Source organism: Silurus aristotelis (assembly GCF_946808225.1).
Source record: "Silurus aristotelis genome assembly, chromosome: 23".
In the NCBI taxonomy this organism is placed as follows: domain Eukaryota; kingdom Metazoa; phylum Chordata; class Actinopteri; order Siluriformes; family Siluridae; genus Silurus; species Silurus aristotelis.
Window position 1 is genome coordinate 12,065,001 of NC_139596.1, and position 17,044 is coordinate 12,082,044.

At 36.2% G+C, this 17,044-nt stretch overlaps 1 protein-coding gene across 2 annotated transcripts in view; it reads left to right on the forward strand.

Moving 5' to 3' along the window:
• col27a1b (collagen, type XXVII, alpha 1b) overlaps window positions 1-11,689 on the forward strand; it is a 71,868-nt gene extending 60,179 nt beyond the window's left edge. Inside the window, exons 40-61 of one of the 2 annotated variants that reach the window (XM_083526560.1) lie at window positions 62-115; window positions 226-279; window positions 450-506; window positions 623-676; window positions 786-839; window positions 924-977; window positions 1,110-1,163; window positions 1,258-1,365; window positions 1,494-1,601; window positions 1,711-1,818; window positions 1,906-1,959; window positions 2,834-2,896; window positions 2,990-3,043; window positions 3,144-3,179; window positions 3,394-3,411; window positions 3,948-3,983; window positions 4,105-4,131; window positions 4,272-4,337; window positions 4,440-4,608; window positions 6,838-6,947; window positions 7,594-7,812; window positions 8,457-11,689. In XM_083526560.1, coding sequence (XP_083382686.1) covers window positions 62-115; window positions 226-279; window positions 450-506; window positions 623-676; window positions 786-839; window positions 924-977; window positions 1,110-1,163; window positions 1,258-1,365; window positions 1,494-1,601; window positions 1,711-1,818; window positions 1,906-1,959; window positions 2,834-2,896; window positions 2,990-3,043; window positions 3,144-3,179; window positions 3,394-3,411; window positions 3,948-3,983; window positions 4,105-4,131; window positions 4,272-4,337; window positions 4,440-4,608; window positions 6,838-6,947; window positions 7,594-7,812; window positions 8,457-8,603 — 1,704 coding nt within the window. In that variant the 3' untranslated portion in view covers window positions 8,604-11,689. Of the gene's footprint in view, window positions 1-61; window positions 116-225; window positions 280-449; window positions 507-622; window positions 677-785; window positions 840-923; window positions 978-1,109; window positions 1,164-1,257; window positions 1,366-1,493; window positions 1,602-1,710; window positions 1,819-1,905; window positions 1,960-2,833; window positions 2,897-2,989; window positions 3,044-3,143; window positions 3,199-3,393; window positions 3,412-3,947; window positions 3,984-4,104; window positions 4,132-4,271; window positions 4,338-4,439; window positions 4,609-6,837; window positions 6,948-7,593; window positions 7,813-8,456 lie in introns of both variants that reach the window. The other variant, XR_014531042.1, reaches the window with a different exon arrangement.
• Window positions 11,690-17,044: the final 5,355 nt, after the last annotated feature.

Consider the following 17,044-nt stretch of genomic DNA (forward strand, 5'->3'; position numbering starts at 1 on the left):
TCAGTAATCTACAGCATCTAATTTTTTTTACTAACCATTTGTATGTTAATCAAATTTTTAGGGTGCACCAGGAAGAATGGGCCTACAAGGAGATCCAGGCCTGCAAGGATATGAAGTAAATGATTTCATACAAATCATAACATAACCATTTCACTTATTTTATATTTATGTCATAGAAACTATAGCAGTATGTCTAATTTTTTATTTATTTTATTTTGACTCTAGGGTCACCAGGGACCTCAAGGTCCAATTGGGCCCCCAGGACCAAAAGGAGCAAAGGTAATAATTTTACATATGCTGCAGCTGTTTATTTGTAGCTTGGTACTGTATTTAGAATGATTATTATTGAAAATGCTTTTCACACAAAATATTTAAATAATTGGTAAACAGATTCTTGTTTTAGCAAAAAATTTTGTAAACAAAATGAATGGATTTTCTGCTCTGTGCAGGGTGAACCAGGGGATGATGGGAAGATTGAAGGCCCTGCTGGTCCTGCAGGTGACATCGTAAGTCAGTCTGCTGGGTTTTAACAATGTTGTTATTGTTATTGTTGTATAGGGTACTACTGGGTAACACTGCTCCTGAGTGTCAAACAGATAATTTTTGCTTTATTCGGATTCAGGGACCGGTTGGTCCAAGAGGAGTTAGAGGAGAACCTGGTGACCCTGGCTACCCAGTAAGCATAACACTCCTGCTTTAAAATGATTATTGAAGATGTCACATGAAATTTTTTGCTTTAATTGCATTCATATTTTCTGACAAAATTATTTTACGTTGGTTGTCAGGGTCAGCAAGGTGTAGATGGCGAAAGGGGCAAACCTGGAGCTCCCGGATTGCCTGTAAGCACACGCATGGTAGATGTTAATAATGTTGTCAGCAATTTTCGTTATGGTTTAATACTAATAGTGGTGGTATTGTCACAGGGAAACCATGGTCCAAGAGGCATTATGGGACCCAAAGGGTCTAAAGGCGATCGAGTAAGGACAGTCCAGCATATCTGCATTCAGACATTTTGTTTTGGTTTATTTGTGGTATTATCATACCAGATTCTGTGTTTGGCAAATCACTTCTTTTAGTTAATGTTAATCAATTTACATTTTCTTTTTCAGGGCCCAAAAGGCAAAAAGGGTGCTCGAAGTGAACCGGGCAGCAAAGGGCCTCCTGTAGGTGTCAAAAAAATGTATAACGCAACTTGCTTACTGTTATTTTTAATGTACAAGCAATAGAAAATTAAGCAATCGTGTTTTGTGTCTCTAGGGTCCTGTTGGTCCACCTGGTCCCAGAGGGGTTGTTGGTCGAGAGGGACCTGAGGGACCGTCTGGCACAGATGGAGCTCCTGGAAAAGATGGGCCTAAGGGAAATCCAGTAAGAATATTTTTGTATTCTTTTTTAAACCTTAAATTTACATAAATTCCAGATTGTTAATCTATCAATTGGGAAAACCTGGAGAGAAAATTAGAAAATGTAAATTTTCTCTTGTATTTTTTTGTTAGGGGGAGCAGGGAAGAGATGGAGAAGTGGGTTTTCCTGGAAAGACAGGGCCACCTGGTCTAACGGGGCAACCTGGATTACAAGGAAGTCAAGGTTTCTTTGGACCAAAGGTAGTCAAATAGGCAACAATCTATGCAGCAACAGAGAAGATTGTAATGTCAGCATATATGCTGAAGAAGCTATTTGTATGATCTCTCATGACTCTTCGTGTTTTCTAAGGGTGAGAGAGGCCTGCCAGGTGAGATTGGACCTATTGGCAAACGTGGAATGCCTGGAACCATGGGGATGCAAGGGAAACTAGGCAGCCATGGAGTTAAAGGCCAGCCTGTGAATGTTGCATTTTTTCTTTTTACTGGACAGTAAATAATCATTTTTAAGAGACAGTAAAACCTAATTGGTGCCATTTTTCTCCAGGGTGATGCTGGTGAGCGTGGATTGTCTGGACCTCTTGGGAACTTTGGGCCTAAGGTTACACCAGTCTATTCCAGTCTTTTTTTATATGTAATGCAGATCTGTAATGCAGATGGGTCACACACAAAATCCTTACTAACCATGTCTTCTAAAGCATCAAGTAACAGTACTTTCCTGCATTCATACAAAACATTTGGAACACAATAAGATTCTTGGTTTACAATTTTATTATGTTACATAAAAGTATTATGTCTTATACCTTATATCTTGTTGATTCTCATAGCTTTGGACTGTATTTGAATTGAATCCTGGTACTTTCCCTTAATTGAGCCAAAATTAAATCAGGCTCTGGATTGATTTGCATACATAATTTTCATTTTAATTGCCATCTTGTTGTGTGAAATATTGGTAAATGGTCTTTTAATGTGGGGAATTAGTATCTGGCAGAGCTTTCATGCACCGGATGAATGCGCAGGTGAAGGCCAGCTGAGTAAATATAAGCTTGCTCATGGAGCCTGTTTATACAATTACTCACCCAAACATTATGGTGATGATTTGCTCATTTGCTCACTGTATGATCCAGACTGATTATCTGCTTCTAATCTGCTTTAAGTGTTTTCATTTTAGACAGGTATGTGTGACTACTGTGTGTGAAAGAGTTTAGTTAAAGGAAAAATCCCCCCAAATATTGACAGTGTGCCTAGTAACGGTTAACAGTTTCTATGATGACATTACACTAACTGGCAGTATTAGTATCTATTCATTATTTAAAACATTAACATCCGGTTGAGCTTTTTAAAATATTATGGAACAAGCAGTAAAACACAATTAATACCATATACAATACAGTGTGATATATTGTGTATGATATAGTGGAAGCTGGCAAAAAGATATTTGAACTCGAAATTTAATTAGAAGTGTTATTTTATAGGGTCCACCTGGTGATGTCGGCCCTGCTGGTATCCAGGGACCACGAGGACCACAGGGTTTGATGGTAGGAAGCACTTTGTGTTCATTTATAACAAACCCTAATGAGTTTTCTGGACTGTGACTGCTCTGGCAGCAACACGGATTTTTTTTTTTTCAGGGATCAAGAGGTTCCTTCGGACCAGTTGGGATCATTGGACCCGACGGTTATCCAGTATGTGCTATCAGTTTTATTTATTTTCTTTTTACATTTTACTGTAGGTGATCTTTAATGTGTAGCACACAGTCTAAAATAACTCACCTCCCTCTGTTAGGGACCTCAAGGGGACAAAGGAAGTCGAGGGGAAATGGTGAGTAACCCATCCTTTGGTACCTTCCTGTACATACATGTGTTTTGAGTGCAGAGAAAATATTGAAGCCTAGTGCTTATTCAGTGGGTGCATCAGTAAAACACTGTGGCAGTTCTAGAAATTCAGCACACAAATAGTGTTTGTTAGTATGTTTTGCAATGGGATCTTAAAGCCGTTTGATCTAATATTATTTTTTTCTTATTATTCTGATTAGGGAGTTCCAGGACCAAGGGTAGGTTTATTTAAATTATGCATAATTTGTTTTAGTAAAATATTATGATTATAACTTTTTACACTGACTTGCCTGTTAAACGTTTTAACACATTAGGAGTGTGGAATATGTAGGCATTTTTGGATTCTTAGTATTTGCTTCATGTGCCACAATGCACTCATGAAACATGCATCCGATTTCCAAAAATAACATACAAGCAACTAACATTTTCTGGAAAAATTGTGTGGAATATTGGCCACTTACTTGTGTAATGGTCCCCGTTGTGATGAGAATGGTCCACCACAGTCACAGTACCCCACCCATCCACCCTTTTAAATCTGTCCCTTTCCACTAGTGGATGAGGTATAGATGAGGTACAGGAAGAGATGCAGTCATAAATGGCCATTTTTACTGTTAAAATGGCCTGTAAGCTTAGATAAACTTTAGTTGTAATTAATAAACTGGCAATCCAGTGTAGAACAAATGTTAACCTAGACTTGTTGCAAGTATATGAAACCAGAAATGAGGTAATGTTCTAATGTACTGGTCTTTTTTAGGGACCTCCAGGTCCGAGTGGCCCACCAGGACCCCCAGTAAGCACTTTAGAATTCAAGTATCATATAGATGTATAGTATACATCTGTAGTTGAAGAATAACAATACAATATCACTATATTTTATCTGTAATTGCTTTACTCTTTTCTTTGGTGTGTAGGGTCCACCTGTTTCTTCTCTGTCTCTTGTAAGTATTTTACAATGTATATACAAGAAGTTTAAGCATTGATGAGGTCCATGGAGTGTAATACCTTTTGGTCTTGGCCTTGTGTTTTCGATAATCTATTTACAAAAATACGGAATTTGTGCTTGAATGTCCTGAAATAGAAGAACGAGGCTCTTGGTGCTGCTTTTCAAGTCATATTTGATTCCTACTCTGCACTGAGGTCTGAGGTGAGTGCCTTAAAACATGTGAGGTAAAAAGTGATGTAAATACATATTATTTAAATTAAGGTATATTGAAATATCTAAGCATGTCCATCTTCTGTCCTTTAGACATACTCAGACATAGACCTTCCCATGCTGGACCAGGGAACCGAGATCTTTAAGACCCTTCACTACCTCAGTAACCTGATCTACAGCATTAAGAACCCTTTGGGAACACAGGAGAACCCAGCCAGGATGTGTCGGGACCTGCTAGACTGTGAGCACAGAGTGAACGATGGTGAGGAAGCATCTGCATTTTACAGCATTTTTATTGCTCACACGGGGCCTCATTTTTCAATCTTTGCGTAGAGCTTAGTAAAGCCAAATGAAAATGAAATGTTCCACCCGATTTATAAATGCTGTGGGAAGTTGTAGTGAACAAGTTTTTGATCGCGACAAAAAAGTATATGTCGCTCTGAGTAGGTTCTTTTGCTAAATGCTGTCTTTTAAGGTATAAATACAGCCTAAATGATATAAAACTACTAGTATATTCTATGTAAGTGCAGTAAATTTAAACAAGTTAAAATTTACAGTAGTTTGTCTTAAGTTTCTTGTGTAAACACATACGCTTATATGATTTACAAATATATATAATATCCAGTTTGGTAAAGGAGGTGCAGCATATGGCCTCCAGTTGTATAATTAATTCATATAGCTAATGAATGTATAGATTTTCCAGATCTAATATTGTATAGATAATTGTTTATATTTATTAGGTATATGTATTGTTCAAGAGAAAGCTCCATTGTGCACATTCCAAATGCTGCACTTGCCTGAAAGCATAACTATGGTAAAAAGCAAATATTGTAATTAACACAAACAAGTATGATGAGCTAATTATTGTACATGCATTTATGCAGCCTATGGAAAATAGGCACTCTTTAGAGAGTGCAATTTATATATCCAAAGTACACTATTTGACCAAAAGATTATGTAGAATTCTAACTATGACCGTCATTTGTGAAGAACAATGTCCTCTGTATACTGAGCACCATGGAAACCAGAATTTTTCAGAACTTTTAGGAACTTAAGCTGCGTTGGTACACATTGGGAACGTTCCCAAAGCGTTCCGACGCAGCGTCTTGTTCCCTCAGGGAACTAGTGTTACATATGTAACCTAGAGACGTTTATAGTGGCCTGCAAAAAAAACTGACATTAAACCTATTGGACATCTTTGGGATGCACTGGAACACTAACTACATGCCAGACGTCCTCATCCAAAATGACCTTACAAATTTTCTTGTGGCCAAATGAGCACAAATTCCTATAACCACACTCCAAAATCTAGTGGAAAGCCTCCCCAGAAGAATGGAGATTGTTATAGTGCCATAGGGAAAACCAGCTTAATATTAATGCTATGTCTTTTAAATAAGATGTTTAACAAGCCAATAAGAGCATCATGGTCAGGTTTCCACAGACTTTTGGCTAGATAGTGTATTTCTCCTCTCTCAATAATGTGCTGCTGATGACGCACATCCTCTGTGTTTGTATCTTTGACACACAAAAAAAGCAGAAAGGTTTTGGCTACTATTTCAGCTATGAGCTGTGGTGTTCTCTCATTACTCATAAAAATATTACTTGAGTGTGACTACCACCTTCATTATTTCTTCATGAAGTGTTTCAATATGAAATTACTGTGTGAGCTTTGGAGTTATATAACTGGTTTGGTTTTGCACTGTACTGTATTTTCCTCAGTATTGTCACAATTTCCACATACTGATTTTGGAAATAGTGTCTAGCATTCATTCAAGCTGTATAATATTTCTAGTAAAATAGTTCCCATCATGTGCAGATCATGTCCTCTGTTTACAGGTTTACTGTTTAAAGTGGTGGGATTTAAAAGGGTAATGTGCACCACATCATTGAGGGTGCTGTATATCATTTTAAAAAATACAATAATGTCATGTTCAAACATTTCAATTAGAGTTAATAGGAAATAGAGCATATTTTCCTTACTGTTATATGAGTTATCTACCAGGGTGGGGTTGCCAAGGTTTCAGTAGTTTTGTTTTTATATTGGATTGGTTTTGAAAACAAGGTTGTCAGCAAATGTGATATTTGGGCTAGCTTAAAATAGACCATGGCCTCTATGACCATGTTCCATAGCTAATCATCAAGTAGGGACAGTGCATGTACAATGTACAGACCCATTTTCTGTAAAAATTGTTTTAGGAAATATGGAATTATAAAATGGATAATGGATATACAGCAAGTCAGAAATGTGTAGGTGGCATGGTGACTATGTTTCCTATGCATTGACTAAGAAAAACCTGAAAGTTTCACTTTGGCTGCCAAGGCTAGCAACGTGTCGACCTTTTCATTAATGACTGCATTAGTCTATCAGTAGTACAGTATGTGTCATTTATATTCTAATTGCAATCTAACCAGTTTGGTTGCATTATTATTATTAGCAGTTATTGTATTATATTGCTATTAATGTAATAGAGCTCTGTTTGTTTGTCAAAAGGCACTTATTGGATTGACCCAAACCTGGGCTGCTCCTCTGACACAATTGAAGCCACCTGCAACTTCACAGGGGGAGGTCAGACCTGCCTAAGGCCGATTACTACATCCAAGGTTAACGTTTTAACAGTACAATTTTAAAAGTATTTATTGGTATATCTGTAAATTTCAGGATTTTTTACCTTGCGATTCATTTAGTGCATCATGGTACTTTCCTCTATGTAACACTTTTTTGTCTAAAATCCTTTGTAGGCATCCCATTAATGTCCCTGTTAATGCAACAAGGGAGGCTAGTCTATGTGATATATACTTTGACCAACAAAATAAAAAGTTTTTTTATTTAAATGAACAATTTCCACAAGGGCTTAATTAAACCTAAAGAATATAATCTTCTGGAGGGGTATGTAGCTTCAAACTGTGTACATGATATGTGAGTTTTTTTACTGAGAAATTAATTAATTTACTGAAAAAAACCTGCTTATTAAAAACTCAGTTATAGTCTACATTAATTTAAGTTCTCAATGGAGGAAGAAGTGCCAAAAATTATCTCAATTGCTATTCCAGACTAAATTCTTCATTCTGTAGTTCATTTTGTTATTTTTTTTATTTTATTTATATACATATATATAATATGGATTTAAATGTCTACATAATTTGCTATAACTAACTGGATATACTACATGCCCCATGATTTAAGCTTAAATCTATAAAAATAACCTTTATACATTGTGAGTAAAGTTGTTTATATATTGTGCTGCAGTTGGACATGGGTGTAGGTGTGATCCAGATGAACTTTATTCACCTGCTGAGCTCAGAGGCAGTGCAGCTTCTCACCATCCACTGTCTGAACATGTCTGTGTGGGCAGAGGGTGCAGCCAACCCTCCGTCTTACAATGCTGTGAGCTTCAAGGCCTGGAACGGAGAGATAATCGAGGCGAGAGGATTCATTCAGCCTATACTGCTAAAAGATGAATGCTGGGTGAGCTCAGATTGAACAACACAGAAAAGGTTATATTTGGACTGAATGCTGACAGCAGATGACATGCTTTAAAAATTAAAACACGTCATATTTCCATTTGAATTATGAACACATTGCTTCAGAAATCTCAATTCTCATTCGTCAGAAAGTGTTCATTCAAGTGTAATTATAAATCTGTCAAATATTTAAGATTTTGTTGAATATACATTTAATAAACACAACATTTATTCAGTTGTATTAGCTGTGTTATAAGAGGAATAAAACACTTCAGGACATGCTCTTTTAGGGAAATAATGAACATGGGTGGTTAATCAATTATTTTTCATGAAAGCAAGCTTTATCATATTTTGCTTATTAATATAGAAAAATTAAGGAGAGCATAAAATCTCTAAATATTTTCTGATCATGCTAAATGTATGTTTGTGTGTACAGGCAGAAGTTATCTGTTTATATTTTATCTTTACCAGTCAATTAAACACATTTTACAGCATATTAATTTTATTTAAATGTAGGTATTGTTACAATATTTTGTGGTAAATACGTAAGTATGATGGTGACTTAATAAGTTTACTATTGTTCAGTATTGCTGTAAATTAATATACTTATTTGCTGCATCTTAACACTTGATGCTATTTTTTTTTTAGTTGAGAGATGGTCGGTGGCATCAGACGCAGTTCCTTTTCCAGACCCAGGAGCCCAACCTGTTGCCTATAGTCGATGTGCTGAACCTCCCAAACAAAAAGCCAGGCTTTAATTATCACCTGGAAGTGGGACCTGTATGCTTCATATAGGGCACAGAAGGAAAGAACAGAGAGGAGTTACAACTTAGCTTTGTGCTCTGAGAATTCTTGGGGGGGTCTCACTGCTCAGGCCTGGACTGCAGACTCAACATGGTGGATAATGAGATCCAGAGAATCTTGAAAGTAAACAAGACTCCTCAAGCTGGGGGTTTAATGGACAAAAAAGCTCTTTTCTTAAAAGGACTACTTTTTCTTTTCAAATAATTTTTTAAAGAAGACTTTAAGAAACTTTGAGCGATCAGTCTCAAGCTGCCAAAAGAGTTAATTTATTCACACATTTGTGCTTCGCGCACAAGATTTCCCGTTACAAATAGGTGCCGAAGTGTAAGTTCAACACATATTTGCATTTACAGTACTCATTTTGTATCAGTTTTTTACACATGAACATATGTATTTATATGTGTATGTATATTTTTTTGTAAAGTGCAATGTGAGAAAGATTTTGTTGTATAAAGGTGAATCCTATATTTGGCTGTTCTAGTGAATTAAGGTTTACTGTCACTCATATTGACTTTTCTTCAGGTTTGGTGCAGAATTGTGTCTGTATGTGTCTCTCTCTGTCTGTAGGTCTCATTTTAATGACTTATTTGGTGGATTATACAGTCCCCTCTGAAAGTGTTGCAACGGCAAAGCTAAACCTTTTTTTTTTTTACTACACACTGAAGGCATTTTGGTTAGAGATATATATAAAAAAAAAAAAAGAATGAGACGATAGAGCTGAATATGTTTTACTGATTTTTACATCTAGATTAAATTAGAACTTGGCACCCTAGGTTTGCAAAAGCGTATGAACAAACATTTGACCAGTTTTAAAGTAAAAAAAACGCTTTTCCAGGATTTTATCACAGTTGTTTTTGTTTTTAGGAGTTTCTTCCTCCTGTCTCTAAGGTCTGCTGATTGAATTGTTTAGTGTAAAACATTCCACTCTTTCCTCTTAATATTAGCAATGTGTTTTGGTCATTATCTTGCAGCATGAATTTTATGACAATTAGATTGGATGCATTTCTTTGTAAATAAGCAGACAATGTTTCTGTAGACTTCTGCATTCTTTCTGCAACCATCATGAGTGACATCATCAGTGAGTTTTTTTTCAGACTTGCCTTGTCTTACCCCCAACATGCTTGACCAGTGAGCTTGTATGTTTTGGCTTGTCTTTCACTTTGACAGAGGTTTATTTTGGTTCCAAAAACTTGTGTCAGATCTCGGTATATCAAATTCCAAAGGGGTTTTCTGATTCTTACTGCAGATGAGTGGTTTGCATCTTATGGTATGGCCTTAATATTTCTGCTCTAAACTGTGGACAGTGATACTGTCAGCCCTTTTTTGGTTGTTAGTGATGTTTTTTTGGGGGTTTTTTGGCCAGCTTGTTCAATGTCTTTTTTTAGGGCATTTCCTATAGCTGTCTTTGGTATGTCCAGTGCTTTTGCAGTGGTTCTGGTTGATTCTTTTTTTTTCTTTTTTTTTCTTTTCTTTTCTTTTCTTTTCTTTTTTTTCTTTTCTTCAAACTGGATTTCCATTAGACAGCTCTCTGGTCTTCAGGTTGGTTTATCCTTTTTAAACAACAAATGCAGTGTTCACAGTTTAAAAAGCAGGATTTACACTGAGAGTAGATATTTAGACCTATCAATTGTTTCAACAATCAGTGCCTGGACATCAAGAAGCACTTTCTTTTTTTTAATTTTTTATCACTTGATAACAGATGAGTTTAAACAAAGGTTTAAATAATTAATTAATCTAGATGTAAGTATCAGGAAATGAGAACAGAAATTCTAATCTATCATCTCATGTTTATCAATCATCCCATCTTTTGAACAAAAAGCCAGATATCTTTATTTGTATAACAAAAAAAGGACTTTACTTGCCGTTCCAATACTTTTGAAGGTGACTGTTTGTTAAGGTCAGGAATGATTGTGCATAAACATATGCACACACCTACACAACACACTCAACATGTAACTGATCAGGTTTAGTTCACATTGACGGAGGTGATTTCACGCTTGAAAGTATCATTAATTGTCTACCTCCAATCTCACATTTTTTATGGTGCTCTAGGAATATCAGATTTAATAGATCAAAAAAGCTATTTGCGTCTCCTGTGGTTGAAATGCCTTTGAAACATGGATTGTGCTGACATCCAACAGGTGTCTGTAGATGAAGTGCCTTTTATACTTTGAAAGGGAATATTTTTGTATAAACAGAAAAATGAAAAAATAATGTCCTTTTTTATACAGCCATCTTGTCTAGAACATTTTCGATGTATGCCTTGTGTCCAAATCCTTGAATTTTTGCTTAGAAAAGAGTGTTTTTATGTTTTCCTACTTTCTGCAGACTGAAAGCTAAACCCATTCATTGTTTTATTACCTGTACTACTAAACATGGTCTACATACGAATCTCCATTGCTCTATAAGAAGAATTAGAATTGCAAAGTCTTCTGTTGGCATGTGAGTAAGCCCTGTCTGACTGCACACTCATTTGGCATCGAAAAAAATTGCCTTTGACTCTAAATAAAAATGTCTGTGCACGATTGAGATTTTGCATTGGATCGTTCTAATTGAAATTCAGCACACTAAGCAATTCCACTACAAGCAGCTCTTCAAGCTGCACCCATGACCCTGATTAGAAATGTATTTTATTCTATTTTTTTCAGAGTTTTTGTTTTACCCCATCAATTCTGACCAACTTAGACATTTTGTGAACAGTTTTTGCTCACCATAAGGTAGAGTTCAAGGCATTTTTTTTTTTTACTATTTTGTGTACATTTTACGCTTCTGTGTTTGTGCTTTGTTTTACAATAACCCATGTGTGCTGTGACTGTACCCCTCCCCTCCAACAATTACAGAAGATTATAGCTTTCCATGTCTGTGAATGTTTTCTATTTTTTCCAGTATGTACAGTATTAGGAATGGAATACCTCATGTTGCAAACCAAGGAATGTTTTTTTCTTTTTCTCCTGAATTTGTGAACAGATGGTTGAAGTCAAAATCAAAATCCTCCTCATGTATGTACCACCCCGAATATTCCTCAGCCATTTCACCCTTTTATTTACCTCTAAATAAACAAATGGGTGTTCAGTAAACGTCTATTTAATCAGTTCATTCAGATCTAGATCTTCAAGATGAGCTTTGTAACTAAATGTCTCAACTGCTTAATTGTGGTTTCACTTCTACTCAGTAGCCAGGAGGGGGTGCTGCTGCAGCATGTTAAATAATCTGTGCGGCGCAGAATCCATCTAATTTTTATTTTGTGATCGAAAAAATATAAAGTTTGTGTATTTAACATTCATATGTAGTAGTATTATAGCGACATAGTTAGGACTGTACCAAATTTCCAAATCTTGCACATAATTGGGAAATTAAATGCACAACCTTGGCAAAAGTAAGCAGTGTCTCTGTATAATATAATCCAATATATAAAAATCATACACCTTTGATACTAATAGATGTTGTCATTGGTTTCAGGGGTGGAAATAAACCCCTTATTATATCTAAACCACCAAGCAAATAAACTCTCCAATTCATTCTTCAGTTTTTTGTAAGACCCTAAACCTAATCAAATCTATGACTGGGTAGTTATCTATTTAACAAGGTATAGGAAAAAAATTTAGCATAACTAGCATCATGTTATCACCAATACTAAAAGCCAACTAGTTGTTAGCTAAAGATTTTTTTTTTTTTAATAACATGTTTAAGTGACTGTATATTGTGCCAGTAGTAGATTTTTTAAAGTTCCTTGCTGATAAACCTTCATGTCTGTTTGACAGCTACTTTATGACTAGTGATACTGGATATCAACACCTTTTCAGTATATGAATATAGCCACCATATTTCATTTCATGAGCATATTATGAAAGATTCAACTCTAACACCAGATTACTTCTACTGCATAAGAGCTTGTGCGGTTTTCTCAGCTACATTACTTTATTATTAGTGAGTACAGTGTGGAGCACCCCGGGATAGCATTTAGCCCCATCAGCAACAATCACAGAGATTGAGTGCTTTGGGAAGGATGAAAAGGTCATCGCTCTGTTGTAGGTATCGACAAAGCTAATCGAGGACTAAACGGACTGCAGTGAGATTGATTAACAATTTCTGGTCTGAGATTTGCAGGTGCAAAAAAAGGACAGATGTTGAAGCTGGGTTTGAACACTGTGCTGGATTTATATGACTGAATGTGTATAATAATTGAGCTAGAATTCGGCTAAAAGTGGCAGAATGGTCACGCTTGTGGATTGTCATGAACTGGCACTCATAATTTAAAGAATATGGGAATTATAGCAAGAACTAGAATGTACATTTCCTGAAGGAAATTTGAATGGTGCTTGTCAGTGCAAAACTTGACAAGAGACATTCTTTATTTTGCTACAAAGCACTTAAAGCAATTCTCCACAGTCAGACAAATGTTTTGAAGCGTCACATGTCTATGTTTTTATGGATGCAAGGTTAATGGTGTCACATGGGAACACATGATGTAAATTTTAATACCCAGCAATCAACTTTGCCCACTATTTTAAATAGTTTGATATGTCACAGTTGCCTGTTGCTGGAGTTTTATGATTTTGCATATTTTGTCATACTTATAATATGGTTAATGTGGCAATTATAATATAAATAACATTCCAGTCGAGCCCTGGATTGGCTTAATGGCTGACTTTACTGTGTTTGTATGGTATGTAATTTACTCTCTATGTTAAATAAGGGTCATTTTTTATTTCAAAAGCAAGGTAGCTAAACAACAAAAGCTAACAGTGCTTTTAAGCCAGCTTCAGTAACAAAGCTTAACTAGTAATCATATATTGCCCTAATTATTAAAACTACTGTATGTTTTTTCCTACAGCTGTGTTTTTTAAATAAAATATATATTTTAAAGTTTTAAATAACTAATTTTAAATCATTCCACTGTGGTTAACGCTTTTTTTATAAGAAGTTTTACTGCACTTTAACTGGCAGAGATGTTTTTTAGAATATCAACACAGAGGACGTTCCAGGACATTTATGCACATGACATTCAGCTGAACAAGCAAGTCATCACTTTCTATGCATGCTATAAAATGTGCCCCACACCACACTGATTTTTGCCACTGCTGCATAGGCTGGCCTCCTGTGTGCCCAGTGTGTGTGAATGTGAGAAGACCATCTGTCTGTTGAACGTGAAGGGAATTTGTGGAACCTAGTGTTATACTGAAGACACAAGGACGCTATACTGAAGTTCATATTTCTTTTTCTTTTAATGAGATGTCCTTAGTGTCCTCATTCAAAGCCCCTCATCAAGTCGATACATTATACCATGTCTGTATGTGATGTATTTATGCACACTTGTGTATTCAAAGTGGAAACATCTTGTTTGTATCATCTGATTGTAAATCTAGGGACATTTTTAGATTATGCACTGCGAGCGGATATTCCAGCAGGAGGGACCACCAGGACACTACAGGAAATGCAGTCTGGGCCAGTTCAGCTCGCATCATGGCTGTGTTCCAATTTAGAGGAATGCTTTTTCCATCCATTACCGTTAGGTTTACACTGTGTGTGTATGTGTTTGGGGGGGTTATTTTGCATTGCCTGTGGCAAAAAAGCGCTCCAGAGAATCCAATCAGCTGAAGCACCACATTCTCATACATACGGTAGAATGCGTTTAGAAAATAGAAACCGGGATCATTCCACTCAAAAGATAGTAGGTTTTGTCAATAGCATAGTCTAGAACACTCAACAGCCACTTTACTAAAAGCAAATCTACCTAATTGTGCAATTATTCAGTCAGCCATTCATGTGGCAGTAGCACATTAAATAATACTTAATAGCTACAGGTCAAGAGCTTCAACTAACGAGGGAAGAAATGTGCTTGTAGTGACTGTGATCATGGAATGATTGTTTATGCCAGACAGGTTGGTTTAATTATCTTGTGAATTCCTGATCTGGTATTTTAACAAAAAAATAGCATTAATAGCATTGATAGCATTCAAGCTGATTTTACCTTTATGTGTAGTGTTACTGAATGATTGTTCAAGAAATTAGCCCAGAAAGCTCATTATTTTTATAAATATGGTCAAAGTCAATTTACAAGTCAAGTAAAGAAGCTTTTATTGTCATTTCAACCATATATATTTGACACCGTACACAGGTAAAGCTACATATCAGAAAACACAGAGCTAAGGAATAGCAAGTGTCTTTGCCAAATAAAGTGCATCGTGTGCAACCTGGTGCAAAACAACACAAGACAGTGTAAGACAACAAAAGACATTGTAGGACAAATATACAAAACACAAAATAGTGCTGCCAGTAAACCTACTGTATGTTACACAGTGCAGTGTGTAAAAGAGAACTGAGTACAGGAGTGTACCTTGTAATTAACAAAATGTAAACAAAAAGGCTTGCACAAAACAGCAATAACAGCAGTTAAAAAGATGTGCAAAAACAGCATGTAAACAGTATGTAAACCAGTTTGTAATAACGAGGTAACATAATTTGGGTGGTACTGAAGACATGGATGTGTGAAGTGTGTACGAGTGTGTGTTGAGTCCGGGTTGTACAGATCAGTCACACAGTTGGGTGTGTGTGTGCGTGAGTTTCAGTTCAGTTGTGTGTTAAGTCTGATGGCTTAAGAGAAGAAACTGTTGCACAGTCTATGCCACCATTATAATAATATGTTGGGAAAACACAGAAAACCCAAGGGGCAAATTTAAGATAATTCTGGAGAAAAACTGCTGTTTAAAATTTTTTGTGTACAGACTGTGTGATTTTAATGCTTTCATGGAATTGCTCAGCTTTATTCCTCTTAATAAAGTCTTCTTTTTTTACATCACAACCATGAGAAAATTTAAACTGTATCTTTTCTGTTTGTAGAAGCCTGATCAAATGACTTGTATGTGCCTTTTGAAATCCTATTCATTCATTTAGTCCCCATTTGCTGTTATAATACTCTCCAAAAGCTGTTCCACCAGATTTTGGTTGTAGAGATTTGTGCTCATTCAGCCCCGAGGGTGTTAATAAAGTCAAAAACTGATGCAAGGTGAGGATGCCTGGGGGACAGTCAATATTCCAATTAATCCCAGAGTTGTTCATTAGAGTCAGAGCTCTATAGCAGTCCATTTAAGAGCTTCCACTTTAATGAAATCTTATACAATTGTGTAACTCAGTTTGGAGAAGAACGACTTATGGCTGGAAAAATATACTTTTGTCTATAAAGTGTATGATCTAAAATTATAAACACTTTGCAAAATTTATGTCAAACTTTGAGGGGGATGAACTATATCAGCAGAAGACTAGAGGTAAAGCACACACACATAGCTAAAACAACCAGGACTGGTTTTATTTTTCATATGCATGTTTTCCGCACACCGCCATTGAAGAGTTGACTAATTATCACCTTTTCAGCTGAATCACTCCATTCCTCTCTGACCTCTCTGATCAATAGCACTGAAACTGGAATGCCAAAAGAAAAAGTCTTTAACACTCCTCAGCTGTCCAGTCTAAGTGAACTAATCCTAAAGGAACTGAAAATTTCAAAACAAGGTTTGCTGTCAGTCATTTTTTTAAATTACATGATCAATCATGCAGCACCTGTGTTAAATCGCCAACTCTAAGACCTCCAAATTACATTTCACTCAAAAGTTTCACACAGTATTAGGTAAGGGACCTGGCAAAATCTTGACACTGCCTTAAACTGTAGTTACATCTGCTCACCCACTCTTTTTTGCCTAAAATATAAGACCCTGCACACCTGACTCATAAACCATTAATTTCCACCTACCCTGCTTCTTTACAGTGCATCGAAAAGATACTTCCACATCCAGAAGCATCGTTGCCAGATTCACAGTATATTGAGTACATAAGGTTCATAGGTTAAGGCACAATAAAAAAAAATGGTTTAGCTCCCATGTATTTATCCAATCTTTGAACATGCTACAATCCATCAGAATGTTTGAGATCTTAAAACTCCAGACTTCTAGTAGTCAAGTCAGGTCCTAGAATACCAAAGTCCACTAAAGGTTGTAGAGCAAATATCATAATCTTATGCTCCAGTACATTCAATCAAATGCATATTATTATCTTGTGCTTACTAATAAGAACAGCAGCTACAGTAATTCCTCTCCACTGTTTCTCTTTCTCTACCCACCCCAAGCCATCCAGAGGTTGCACCAGATCCAGTTGTGTCCCACCTTATTAAGATTATAGACCTTCGCAAAGTAGATGCCGACCCCACTAACATGAAGTGTCTGTCTCCCGAGCAAAACCAAAATGTAGAAATTCCTCGAAAGCCTATTTAAGTAGCCAGATTAACATTAAATTAAAAAAGACAATGCACAGCCAGCAAGTCTGATCTAACGATGGGATTGTTGATTATTAGATCTCTTATGTCAAAAGTACTGACTATAAATGAAATTATTACCGACCAGGAGTTTAATGTAATGTGTTTGACAAAAACGTGGATTAAA